Here is a 14,089-nt window from a genome sequence, read left to right as displayed (position 1 = left end):
TTTTAAACGACGCGCGCTCATGTGCTGTAGAAAACTGTGAGAAAGATGCGAGATTGTCTGTGTAGAGGAAAGGCACTCCATTCCTCCTCTACTGCAGTTAACACACATAGACAACAGCGCACTAGCGGCCAGAGAAGGAAGCAGAGTTTTAAAGCAAGTAAATGAACGGAGAGGGAGGAGATCCTCCTCTGAATCAGTCATGGGCGGGAAATAGAAACCAACTGGTCGTGCAGCAAGCTCGCTTCCGCTGCCACCTAACGATGTTGCATTCAACCGGACTATAACACATCTAGGAGGAGACACAACAAAAACAGTTTTAACGCACCACTATAAAAGACACCATGTAAACGTTTTTTTAATTATAAATCAAAAATATTATTCATTGCGCTTTATATAGCCTACTATTCATGGTTTGAAACTTTCGTGGATATTTGAAAGTTAAAGTCGGGTTTATGTAAAACAAAGAGGAAGTAGTTCTACGCAATTGGCCCCTGAAATTCACTTCTATTCATTGTTTATTAGACAGGGCAACAGCCAAGTTGTCAGTTTTATACAAATATATTTGAAACTGAAAGTAGATACTCCAAACTACATCATTTTTAACATAAAAATTAATCGGCCACCGGCAGCTTTGAACAATAATGATAGTGTGACTTTACAAAAACTGACATTCTTCAAAAGTATGTGATAATGAACTTGTAAAATGTACATGTGGCAACACAGACCACGTGGGTGGGTGCAGTGTTCTCGCTTTCCTCAGATTATATCCCATTCCCATTTCCATTTTTCCGTAAAACGGTTCCAGTTACGAGTTATTAGCTAGTCTCTTCCAACACGTGTGATGCTGTAGTGTGCTCGAAAAATGCTACGAGGTTGTGTTGTGAATTTCCTTGCAATTGTTAATTTGTGCAATTATTCAACAATGAATGGAAGTGCAATCATAATACATTTTGGACAATTTAGGAAACTCAGTTTACGAGAACAGATTATTGCTATGCACAAGGGAAGGCCAACCCCAACACTACCTTGTCTTACATGTATGCATGTTGGCTAATTTGTAGCATGTTTCATTCAAGAAGGTGTCATTTAGTGCTGTTAATTTCTTTCCTCCTCTTAAGAAATATGCAGGAGCCGCCACTGGTTCAGTCCAATTTTTATGAAAGGACTGGGCTAATAGCTTTTTATCTACCGGTCTACGGACTGAGCTTGTTTTCAAGTGATATACACAATAACACAAACTTTTAGACAAGGATTGGCATTGTTTTGGAAGAAAATAAGCTTAAAATATGACAGAAATCTAAAATATCATATAATATATGTACAAGTAATAAAAATGGCCAAATGGGCTGAGTGAGGTTTGGGTTCACATTCTTCAATTTGCAAATAAGTTTGCATATATTCAGATTTCTCGTCTTGTATATTAAAAATCAGGTATATTAAAAATTCTGTTCTTAAATGTAAAACTCTTTTGAACACGTTGCCCCAAGAAAGCCATTTCCGTGTGGTAAAGAGTATTTTCAAATAACGAACCCATACCTTCACAAATTTTGCTGAAAATACAAGTTTGCAACGCCGTTCCTCTGATGGAATTTACCACTTTGTATTGAACTATTACCGCAGCGCCACGGAGATAATGGTTTGAAGTACGTACTAGAAATGATGTCTACCTAATATTTCATGTAATTGTTGCACCATATATAATTCAGTTTTGTCATACTTTAGGTGGTATCCACTGATTTTGAGTAAAATTATCATTATGTTCATTTTACAAGGATTTATATTTAGTACCAGTATGGCAAGGGGGGTCGTAAAAGAAAGTATCATTCAAATGTGGGTCTCACCTTCAGAAAGTTTGAAACCCCTGATTTAAAGTATTTTCTTTTTATCCTCTGGTTGAGTGGAAGAGAAGACCTCACGGCCTTAACTCTGCCAGAAAAAAATAAAGCATTATTATTATTATTATTATTATTATTATTATTATTATTATTATTATTATTATTATTATTATTTCCCGTTATGTTGCGCTGAAATCTTCGTATATATGCATGACCAGCAGGTTGCACTTGCCTTGATGACTGAAGTTGTAGGACTGTACAGTCATACCAGCACAGCAGCCGCACGTGTAGTCTTGGCAGGAGCAAGGTAAGCGGTCGCGCCAGTCCTTCTGAGGGCCAGCACCCTCTTCGTAGAAACATAATTGCGCTTCATCACTGGCTTCTGTGACAATAAAAATGCATCTTTGATTACTCTCAAGTTGTAGCAACGATAAACGACAAAGATCAGCGATATTTGCAGTGAAACAGGGAGGAGGAATGTTTTGAAGTTGGAGTATGCGTGAAGAATACATTTAAAAATCGCTTCTTTGGAAATAACATAGTACAGTAGTCCAGGCAATTTTTGGCCGGTGATCTCCACTGCTCGAGCATGGAATCTGTAACAAACACAGAAGACTTTCTTTGCTTATTCATTTGGCTGCTGCTTTGGCCGTTTCGTCAGCAGATAGTTAAGAGATGTGAGCAGAGTTGCCAGATGTGGCTACTTGTCGCCATTCTGCCGCCTTTTGTGTTCCTTGTGGCGACGAAAATTTCGATTTGGCGACCTGGCTATTTTTTTGGCGTCTTCAATGTTAAAATTAGACAACTAATTGAATTAAAACTTTGTTTCTCAAAACTATGATCCATTATACGTAATATTCTTCAGAACGTAAATATTCGTCAGTTATTGTAGTCCCGTTAATTTTCAAAAGATTGCAGAGGAACTTTCAAGGTTGCGTAGAAAACTTCCCCAGGCTCTGGCACGGGGATCTACAACGTGTAGCCTATGATCTGTGATTTACAATGATGTTTAATAACATAATTATGTGGAATTAATGAATATAAATATAATATATTAATGGATGAAATAGGTGGATTTTATTATCAATTAAACTTTTAGTTCAAAATGGATGAAATTCATTCCTATGCTTTATTTCTAAGCTTCGATAATTAATAGAAACGATGTTGAACAGTAAGCCGTTAATTAATAATAGCGGGAATTCAGCGATTTACCGGGCCTGTTAGCAGATTGTTTCACTTGGTTGCTTTCTTTAACTGTGATAACAACGTTTATGTAGAAAATGCCGAAATAAGAGAGGTGCAGAAAGTATAACAAGGAGTGGGAGAAGCGGCCCTGGGCTAAAGATAATTGTAGTTTAATTAAAATTATATATTCAAGCCTCAAAATTCGGTACTATAATTGAATCGCACTTTTTAGAAAGGAACTAAGTCAAAATATGCTACTTTTCTGAAGAGCAAAAGAAACTTATTTTATGAATAAATACCAGTTTACCAGCGCCGTATATAAATATCAACTTGATGTTAAAGATACAGGGAGAGGTTTGACTAAGTGTTTTTCTCCGCCAATTAGTGCACATTGAAAGTATTAATCATTCCATCAGTTAAAATAAAAATAGCAAATTTTGACTTAGTTCCTTTCTAAAAAGTGCGATTCAATTATAATCCAAAATCACTACCATTTTTTAAAATACACTATTAGACTACAGACACACCTAATGCAGAAAATTAATATTTTCAGGTTGGCTTCAAGACACTACATATTTTAACAAAAATTCGAATGAAGCAATTTGTAAAGTATGTAACATCTGTAAACAACAGAATAAAGGTTGAACAAATAACAAAATGCAAGTATCGAAGATGCACATCATTGCTGAATAATGTCACTTAATGATACTGTATCTTTGTATTAAATAATATTAACATTAAAATTATTACTAAGTTATAAATGGTTATATTCATAATATTGCACTGTAGTTTTTTTTAAGTTTATTATTCCTTTCAATATCAACTTCAGAGATAATTGGCTGGAAACTGTCCTAAAATGACATACTCAGGTAAAATGACATACCTTAGGTTTCTCAAGGCTTGTGCACGAGACAGCATTCCTCTGAACTGGGTTAAGTTCGTATATTGGTTACAGAGAACCTACATAAATTGCGTTGATTTTTCGTGAAAAATCTTTTTTTGTATGCTTAAATCAGTGAAAATATTGTTGCCGAAATTTGGAGTGACATTTCTTTGGTGGTATTTTACATGCATTTAAAGAAATCAAACACATTTTGTTAGATATCAGGCATGCAAGTACTTTCGTTCTGATTATTTTTGACGTATTTTGAAAACTTCAAATCCATGTGAGCATTGGCTGTACCTCCATATGTTGAAAGCTACCAGTCAGGGTAAAATGACATATCATCTATGAAGATAAAATGACACAGTATGTCATATTACCCGAATTAAAAGTTTCTGCTGTTTTAGGTGAAAAACACATCACTCCTACATGAATTTGGATTGTTGATGAATCAGCACTATTTCTAGCTGCTCAAAGTCCAAAGAAAATCCTTGCAGCTCGAGGAATGAAGCAAGTAGGGACTATAAAATGAGACAAGCGAAGTCAACAAGCAACAGTGTTGGCATATGAGCTCTCCTAGAAATTTTGTTCTGCCTGCTTTGATATTTGCCATGACGAAGTGAAAACAAGAACTTCTTTGATAAAGCTTCATATGAAACATTAGGACTAGTTAATAAATTGGGATAGATGACCGAGGAGTTGTTTACACAGTGACTGAAATGCTGAATATGCCAACATACCCAAAAACAAAGACTTCTTCTGGTTGATGCTCATTTGAGCCACAAACGTATTGATATGTTGACATATGCCAGAGATAATGGTTTCATTCTCTCTGCACATCACGCATCAACTTCACCTCTTAGATGATAAATTCTTTGGGTCTCTCAAATCGTACAGTATCAGAACCAGGAAGACTCCAAATAGTTTAGGGTTTATCTTAGGAGATCTGGGTGCCCCAATACCAGATTGGCAGTTTATTTTCATTGGTTTACAGAAAAGCAGTCACCAACCACAATGTTCTTCTTTGCACAAACAAGAATTTGGCCTTTGAACCAGTCCTCATATATTTCCTGATCATGTTTTAGTGCTGCAGGAATAACTGAATGACTTTTCATAGGAAGAAAGTCCAAAACCGAAACTGCAAATGTCGAAGACAATGCCCAACTGGAAGTACATGCACTAATTCCTATAACTGCAGCTGGATCAGCAACACCAGTTAGTATCTTCAACAGCTGAATCATGTTCTTTGTGATATTCTGAAGAATGTCTGCTGTAAATCTTTAAAGGAAACTACATTAAGCTTATTCGTGAGACCATATTACGTATTCCCACTTCCGTTTCATCACAAATTGGGCACCTCTATAGGAAAAGAAGCACAACAGAGCACAAACTTTTACTAGCAGCCCATATGAGGTGAAGACAAGTGCTGTAGAGTGGAAAAGTTTGGAATTATGACGTGCATGTCGCCAAGTAAAGAAAAGACTTCCTTTGATCAAGAAGTGGACAATGATGATCTGGAATGCAACTCAGATGACGGTGGTGATATGTCATGCCATTATTGAAATGACTTATTCTGCCATTCAAGACAAAAAGAGACTTGGCTCAATTGTACTAAGTGCAAAGAGACTTGGCTCAACCGTATTAAGTGTAATATGTGAGCACACAGCGAGTCTTTTCGTCTCCAAGAGAGCAAATTCATTTTCATGCCATACATTCAGATAAAAATATTCGATATCTCACTTTAAGGTGGGTATGTCATTTTACTCGAGTAGGCCTACTGTCGATAAAATGACATAGTGTTACAATTTTTTAAAAAGCTGTACAGAGAACACCTAATCTAAAATATCCTGCTTTTAACTGTGCCATAGTAAAAGTGATATATAGGGACCGGATTTTTATGTAATTACATATTATATTCCTTTCAACCTAACCGTATATAAATAGCAAATCTTTGCGAATCTTGTAATTACTATTAATATATTCAAATTTGATACTACTTATTTTTACATATTTACCTCACATTACTTATTATGGCTTGGTATTACATAAATCTACATATTTAGGGGTTTTATTCATTTTTTACTTCTCTGAAAAAGGAAAAAAAAAAACTTCTGCTGGGGAAGTTTACAATTTTAAATACACAGATTTAAGAAGGCTTTTTAAATCTGTGTATTTCAAATTGTAAACTTCCCCAGCAGAAGTTTTTTTTTTCCTTTCAGAGAAGTAAAAATGAATGAAAGCCTTTTTAGGTGTGACAAGTACCACTATTGCTTGACCTCTTTATTTTAAATTTAGTAGATCTATACGGAAATAGGATTTTCCGAGCAATTGGAACTTATGGTTCTCGGCTGGAATAATCCTACCCTTCTGAATGAGACAGAAATGTCGCTTTTCATTCAACAGTTTGTAAATACCTATAGTTTGAGGTTTTAGTAGGTACTTGTTTCTTACAGGGAGCAGCTAAAATGCATGTGTCCCGCATCTTCTCTTATTTTCTCCTAATCCAGTAAAGCGAAACAGTGCTTGCAGTACTGTTGTGTCATTCATTTCACTCATTTCTCTAGTTTTAGTACTTACAATACCTATAAAGTGCAAGTGAGTTTATCTACTGCTTTTAACTAACTAAAATGGCCCCAACAACCCTAACGATAAAAATAAAATCATGGATTGCAATGGACGAAGCTTTCACTACAGTTGGAAAAATAGTAATGTGTCAAGTATGCGGTAAAAAAGTCGGATGCTCTATGAAATCACAACTGGAGAGTCTTATCTATCCTATACCTGCCAGATATTGATATTAAATATTTTCATGATTTTACATATTTCGATACATATTCAGGTTATTTTTCTTACAGAAATATGTACATATTTCACGCCTTGATATTACATAAAAATCCTGTCCCTAGTGATATAGTGTAATATCCGTATGTGTAAAAAAACTTTTATTTATGAAGAAACACACAACCAACAGCGGTTTTTTCTTATGGTATGTCATTTTAGGACAGTTTCCCCTATGTAGAAAATGCCGAAATAAGAGAGGTGCAGAAAGTATAACAAGGATTGGGAGAAGCAGCCCTGGGCTAAAGATAATTGTAGTTTAATTAAAATTATATATTCAAGCCTCAAAAATCGGTACTATATTTCATAAACCAAAATCACTACCATTTTTAAAAATACACTATTAAACTACAGACACCTAATGCAGAAAGTTAGACTAATATTTTCAGGTTGGCTTCAAGAGACTACATATTTTAACAAAAATTCGAATAAAGCAATTTGTAAAGTATGTAACATCTATAAACAACAGAATAAAGGTTGAACAAATAGCAAAATGCAAGTATCGAAGATGCACATCATAGCTGAATAATGTCACTTAATGATCCTTTATCTTTGTATTAAATAATATTAACAATAAAATTATTACTAATTTATAAATGGTTATGTTCATAATATTGCACTGTAGTTTTTTTAAGTTTATTATTCCTTTCACTATCAACTTCAGAGATAATTGGCTACTTTCTGGCGCCTTGTTGGTGTATACTTGGCGACATTGGTCTGGAATCATCTGGCAACCCTGGATGTGAGCTTACGCAGTAAGGCTACGCTTGCCGACTCCACTACCTCCTCTAATGGCAAGAACGACCATCCTATTTTCACACAAAACATTTATATAAACATAATGTCCTATGACCGATCGTTCTTCAGTTTCAGGCTCTCCTTGTGCTGTAATTGTTTATAGTCCTACATAATACACTCCTATTCGTGTAGCTGTTGCAGCCCTAGCTGTGTACCAGCACTTATATCAGGCCTGGGCGCTAATAACTCTATCGAGTCACTGTGTACTATTCCTTAACTCCCCACTCCACTTTCCCTGTCCGAGAAAGTTATGCTTCAGATCAATACGAGTAAACAGGAAGGTAAACATTGCGGAGTGACAGATTGTATAAGGCAGACATCATAGCTTTCAGCTGTCGCTGGTCGCTTAAAATCCACCATGGATGCACAGTGCCTTACTGTGTGTTGGTCTCCAAAGCGGTGTAAGCGAAAAGGACATGGGAGGGGATATCTCCTTTCCTTTTCTCTTTCCCTTTATGCTCAGGATTGATTTATATACTAACGGTACTCTACAAAAAGTGCTCAAAATGTTCATCTTGCGCCTGAATTCACTCCTGCACACGCTCAAACAACCCAGGAATTTCACGTACTGTATTTGCTGGCAACTTTGTTCCGCACGCTGGCGAAGCATTGCCATGTCCGTAACCGCATAAACGATGGTCTTCAGATATCCCACAAGTATTAGTCCATTGGATAGGCTTTGGTCATTCTACTGAAATTTAGTGGAGCCATATCAAACATAAACCGTATACGGCATATCCAGCGGAGAAACCTCGAGTAGCACACTTCAATTTTGTCGCAGAAACACATAATAGACATAACTAGACTTAGCTAGCAGAATCAGCAGCGCTTGGCTTCCGATGTGAGTAGGATGTCAACAGTGTAATGGGACTAGTAACACATTCCAAGTTAGTATCTAACCCCAACTTGTACATAAACAGGGGTGTACATATTACCAACTGCTGACACATGCAAGTCTGTAACTCGTAAACAATCGATTATAGGACACAATATAATATAATACAACATAATATAATATATATTATATTCATATGGATGTTTTATGTTCTGTTGTATACTTTCCACATAAACAGGAACATACCTTCCACCTCCCCTAATCGATACACATTCGAACTGCACATTACCGATATGTATAACATACAGAGTGTTTTATAATTATAGGTATAAATTTCAGAGATGACTAGAGGACAATGAAAGAAGGCAAAAAGTCCTAATAAACACCAACCAACCGTTTCCGATATATGAAGTCATCACTGTGGTCATCAACTGAATACCTCTAGTACATTTGCAAACTCATTTCTTTCCTGGCAGACTTAATGTTTGTGCGTACCTCCTTTTTTTGTAACATAAGCTACACGACCTTGTGGATGATTTCCCTCTTTGGGAAAGGCATCTACTGTGATGCATGCATGACAGAGCACCGGCTCACTTCAATTTGAAAGTTCGAGAATTCTTACGTACAAACTTTCACAACAGGTGTATCGGCCGTGGCTTACCAACACCATTGTGTCCCACGTCCCCCGACTTAAATCCTTCATTTTTGGGGATATTTGAAATGTTCTGTGTATTCCAGTCCTGTTGATGATGTCAACGAACTCCAGGAACACATTGCCAAAGGATACCAACACATTGGAGACACGCCAGGCATATTCGAACATGCGATTTATCAATGAAGGAACGTGCTGATGCATGCCTTATCATGAACGGTGGTCAAATGTTAAACGCTCCCATCCTCCAGTGCATATCGGAAGTTGTGTCACCCCAGTGACGAGTGAAAGCGTGTTACGAGTTAGGAACTGTGGCTAAATATACCGCGTGATCAGTCACATCATGTGACGAGTTGTACCGGTGACGACCTTGTTTGTGACGAAAGACCCTAAATCTATACTGTCGAGGCATAATAAAATCCCATAGTTTTCGGAAACTGTTGGTTTGTGGACTTATGTTTGCAAGGACTTTTTTTTTCACTAACCTCTACTCACCTCTGCAGTTTGTACCTATGATTATGAAACACTCTGCATAACAGAGCGTTCATTCGTGAGTGTGTGGTCCTCTGTTTGCCACAGAGTCGGATATTCATAGTTCATTAAGTCAAGCGCATAGATTGTTCATCCAAATTAAAAATAACCACCTACCTTTGTCATAGAAGATATTGGAAATGATGTCCTTGTGCTGGCACACATCTTCCATATCTTTCCAGGAAGTTTGCATTAACACACATTAATTCTTCTTCGGAAATTGCTGCAATTTCCCTCCTTATATTGTCTTTCAGTTTTTCCAAAGTATGCGGATTATTCCGATACACTTCATTTTATTTATTTTTTATGTTCCCCCATAAATATGTTCAATAGCATACGGTATTACAAGAATATCCACAGTAAGATCTCCAAATTAATGTCTAATAAAAAATAGTCATGTAGCACTTTATTTGTTGAGGAATTGCATGAAAATGTGAATAAATTTTTGCAATTGGGTATTTGGTAATATTAATAATGGCTCTATTGATCCACATTAAATTTTTTCACGGATGAAGCATGGTTTTATTTACATGGTCACATAGAGATACACAAGAACAGATACTGGAGAGAAGAAAAACTCGAGCTTATACAAGAAATGCCATTGCATGACCAAAATATTGGTGTATGGTGCGCAGCGAGTGCTTATAGAATTTTTATAGGGTCTACATTTTTATTAATACCGCGAATACGCAGAGGTACAGGAATAACATAATCGCACCATTCCTAGAAGAATAATTTATCTGACATTGAATGTACACAGGCATTTTTTCAACAGCGCATATAAATAATTTCTCGTCAGCATTAATTGCTGAAATTTTTGAAGATAGGGTCGTCAGTAAGGGATCTCCAGATCTTACCGTATACGATTGCTGTTTATGGGTAACTTAAAAAAAATAAAGTGTTTCGGAATAATCCACATACGTTGGAAGAACTGAAAGATAAGGAGGGAAATTGCAGAAATTTCAGAAGAAATAATACGTGTTAATGCAAATCTTCTTAAAACGTGTAAGAGATGTGTGGCGGCACAACGGAGATCATTTCCAACATCTCCTGTGACAAAGATAGGTGGCTATTGTAATTGTAATTTGCACGAGCCATCTATGCGCTTAACTTAAGGGGCTATGAATGTTCATTAAAGTATTGGCGAGGGGAGGGGAGGGGTCTGACAAGTGTTTGTGGTAATGGGTCACAATTCCTATGGCGCAGAACATCACAAATGAGTTGGAGAGAGTGACGCTTTGATCTGGACATCTGGAAAAATAGAATCGTAACTGTGACAACAATTTAAAAAATAGAATTAATGCAGACTTTAAAGAAAATAAAGTAGTATTAATTGATCACACAGTCAGACATAACATGTTGTAAGTTAATACTCGTTCATAACATATTGACAGGATGACCATATTTATGAAGGTCCAAAACGAGACATCTCTTCTCAGTCATTTACTTATTAGCGTGATGGAATAAAAACAGCTGAAGATACTGATTTTTTTTTTAATATTGAAATCTCAAATAAAGGGTGCGTCGGAAAGAACGGATGGATTTCAAACTATCGATACGCAACGAGGAGAGAGATATAGTGAGGGGGACCACGACTGTTGGTTCAGCCATAGAATGCAGTTTCAGTTGAGAACATGGTGTTGGTCTGGTGTACAACGTGCTTTCATCGTAGAGACATTTTTGAAAAATGAAGAGCCTGTGATCGCCACTCAGGACTCATTTCGACATCGGATGTCACGCTAGGATTCCAACTCGAAATACAATTTTGCGGTGGGTGGCTTCATTTCGTATCACAGGTTCAACATTAAAGAAGAAATCACCTGGACGAAATTCTATTGCACTGAGATTGTCCGAGGCTACGGTAAGATCTCGCGCCCTGCGACTTCTTTCTTTGGGACCATTTGAAGGCGTAAGATTGTAAACATCGATCACATACACTGGACGAACTGAAGACAGCGATTCGTGAAGAAATCGTGGCAATTACACCAGCTATGACTGTAAAAGTGATGGCGAACATCAGAAAACGCCTCGATGCCTGTATTGAAAGCCAAGGACATCATATGGATAATGTTGTGTTACATAAATAAACTGCATGTATTGGTGAATATGTTGATAACAATAAATGTTTGATTTGATGAATCTTTACAATTTTCTTGCCATGTGAAATCCATCCGTTCTTTCTGACGCACCCTGTACAATTACTAAAAATTAAAAGTTAGTTATGAATTTATTACAACATATTTCAACACCTAAGTCACTTTTCTGTCGTTTTCATTTATATTATTTTTATTTATTTCACTCAACAGAAGAAATTAATATTTTTTTTTTTCACTTAACATCACAAACTCTCATACAATTATACAGGTAAGTCTGTACTCATGTTTGGTTTTGCTCCAGAAGTACTTCTCAGAACTGCCAATCTTTTAGTAATTGTTTGTTTATTTTGTAAGAATTCATACAATATTTATGACATTTGTGATTAAATTTTATTCTAATTATCAACATGGATATGGATCTGAGAGTAGACACAATTAACCCAGACTTTTCAGAGGTCCAGACATTGTTCATATTGGAAAAACAGCCTTTCAATAACTGGTAAAGTCCACACCTGTGGAGTAACGGTCAGCGCGTCTGGCAGCGAAACCAGGTGGTCCGGGTTCGAATCCCGGTCGGGGCAAGTTACCTGGTTGTTTTTTCCGGGGTTTTCCCTCAACCCAGTACGAGAAAATGCTGGGTAACTTTCGGTGCTGGACCCCGGACTCATTTCACCGGCATTACCACCTTCATTTCATTCAGACGCTAAATAACCTAGATGTTGATACAGCGTTATAAAACAACCCAATAAAATAAAAAAAAATAACTGGTAACGTGTCCGGTAAACGCAAAACAACTTGTACAACTTTTGAAAGGCGATGAGAAAGAATATTTTTATTGCTCATTTTTGTGAAGATAGTAATCCAACGCTCAGAAATTGGAACAGTGTTTTGAAAATATTAAAAAATAAGTCACTAACATCAACACACGCTGACCAACGCAGAATCAGAAAATGACACAGCTACCGGAAGAAATAGCAAAGTACTTATATTTTACAAATTGTTCGTGCGTGAAGGGGATTGGAGAGTACATTCCCGTTGTTTCCTATTAGGAATTGCGTAATTCCTGATTATACTTTTTTCACTTAAGTTTCTGTCATTGCTTCATTGCATTATATGTATCATGGGGTTGTTTGTGTAAGTTCAACTTTTCTTGTGAAGTACATGGGATTAAAGTATAAAGTTGTGTAATCGTGGTAAATCTACTGTTTTATAACATGAATTTCTCTGGTGACAAATCAGGTCTATCAACTCCCAAGAAGGAAAGAGAATTGCATGGTGAATTAGCTAAAAGTGAAAAATTATGGCGTGGCCAGACATTTCGAGATTCCTAGTTAACGGAGCCAGATTTTTAAAGATTAGTTATACAAAACTAAAAACGTTAGTAAGGTTCAATGTGAAGCATATAAAATGAATTTGTGGCCGAAAGAAGTTAACTCTTAAGACACGGTTTATCAAACGTTTACAAAAAGAATGCAGCACAAATTTAAAATGTCTAAAGCATAATAGTACCGGCAACAGGTTAAAAGGTAAGAACTTAGATATGTTTTTGATGTGCTTGAACATAATCGTAGTTTTAATTTAATGGTCCATTTTGTACAAATCAATAAGATCACTCTTCTACATAGCAAAATTGGAAAGGATCTAACACTTAGAAGATCTGGTTGAAAAGATCTAATTGGACCTGAGGGGAATCTTGAATACACAAGGTAAAAAATATTATATTATTATTTTTTAGTTGAAACACAGTTCATTTACAATATTGCTCATGTTATATAAAATAATTTTTGTAGGAATTTCTTGCGTGAAGTAGGGATATTTTATAAGGGCAGTAGGGATTTTTGGTTACAGCAACTTGGCAATACTGAGTAAGAATAGAACGGATGGAGCTCAGAAGTTACGAACAACTCATTTCTTCGTTCTTCCCAATGAGTTTACATACGTACAAGGTCATTAAATTTTAAATAGCCATATACCACCAGAATGTTGTAAATATTTAATTCTTCAACTTGCAAAAACGCTTGGTAAACGCAACAAAATGGGGAACCGATGGAACGGGTGGAATAACGTAAAAGAACGGGACGCATGGTCACTCTGTGTATTGGAGGGGAAAATACTTGGCAAGAAAGGACGAGAGAGACAGAAGAATATAGCTGCATAACAGACATGCTGAGTAGAATTGTTAATTGTTATGTTTTATTTAACGATGCTCGCAACTGCAGAGGTTATATCAGCGTCGCCGGATGTGCCGGAATTTTGTTCCGCAGGAGTTCTTTTACATGCCAGTAAATCTACTGACATGAGCCTGTCGCATTTAAGCACACTTACATGCCATCGACCTGGCCCGGGATCGAACCCGCAACCTTGGGCATAGAAGGCCAGCGCTATACCAACTCGCCAACCAGGTCGACTGCTGAGTAGAATGAAGTGCAGTAAGTA

At 36.6% G+C, this 14,089-nt stretch overlaps 2 protein-coding genes across 2 annotated transcripts in view; one reads left to right on the top strand and one right to left on the bottom strand.

Moving 5' to 3' along the window:
- LOC138696226 (protein FAM219A) overlaps positions 1 to 14,089 on the top strand; it is a 251,442-nt gene that overhangs the window by 177,438 nt on the left and 59,915 nt on the right. The gene's annotated exons all lie outside the window — the stretch shown is intronic.
- The window catches only part of LOC138696228 (uncharacterized), a 44,829-nt gene that overhangs the window by 30,345 nt on the left and 395 nt on the right, over positions 1 to 14,089 (bottom strand). The window contains exon 2 of the mRNA XM_069820900.1: positions 2,068 to 2,217. Within this exon, the coding sequence (XP_069677001.1) occupies positions 2,068 to 2,217 (150 nt within the window). The remainder of the gene's footprint in view (positions 1 to 2,067; positions 2,218 to 14,089) is intronic.

This window comes from Periplaneta americana, chromosome 3, assembly GCF_040183065.1.
Source record: "Periplaneta americana isolate PAMFEO1 chromosome 3, P.americana_PAMFEO1_priV1, whole genome shotgun sequence".
NCBI classification, from domain to species: domain Eukaryota; kingdom Metazoa; phylum Arthropoda; class Insecta; order Blattodea; family Blattidae; genus Periplaneta; species Periplaneta americana.
This window is presented reverse-complemented; position numbering and strand designations above follow the sequence as displayed.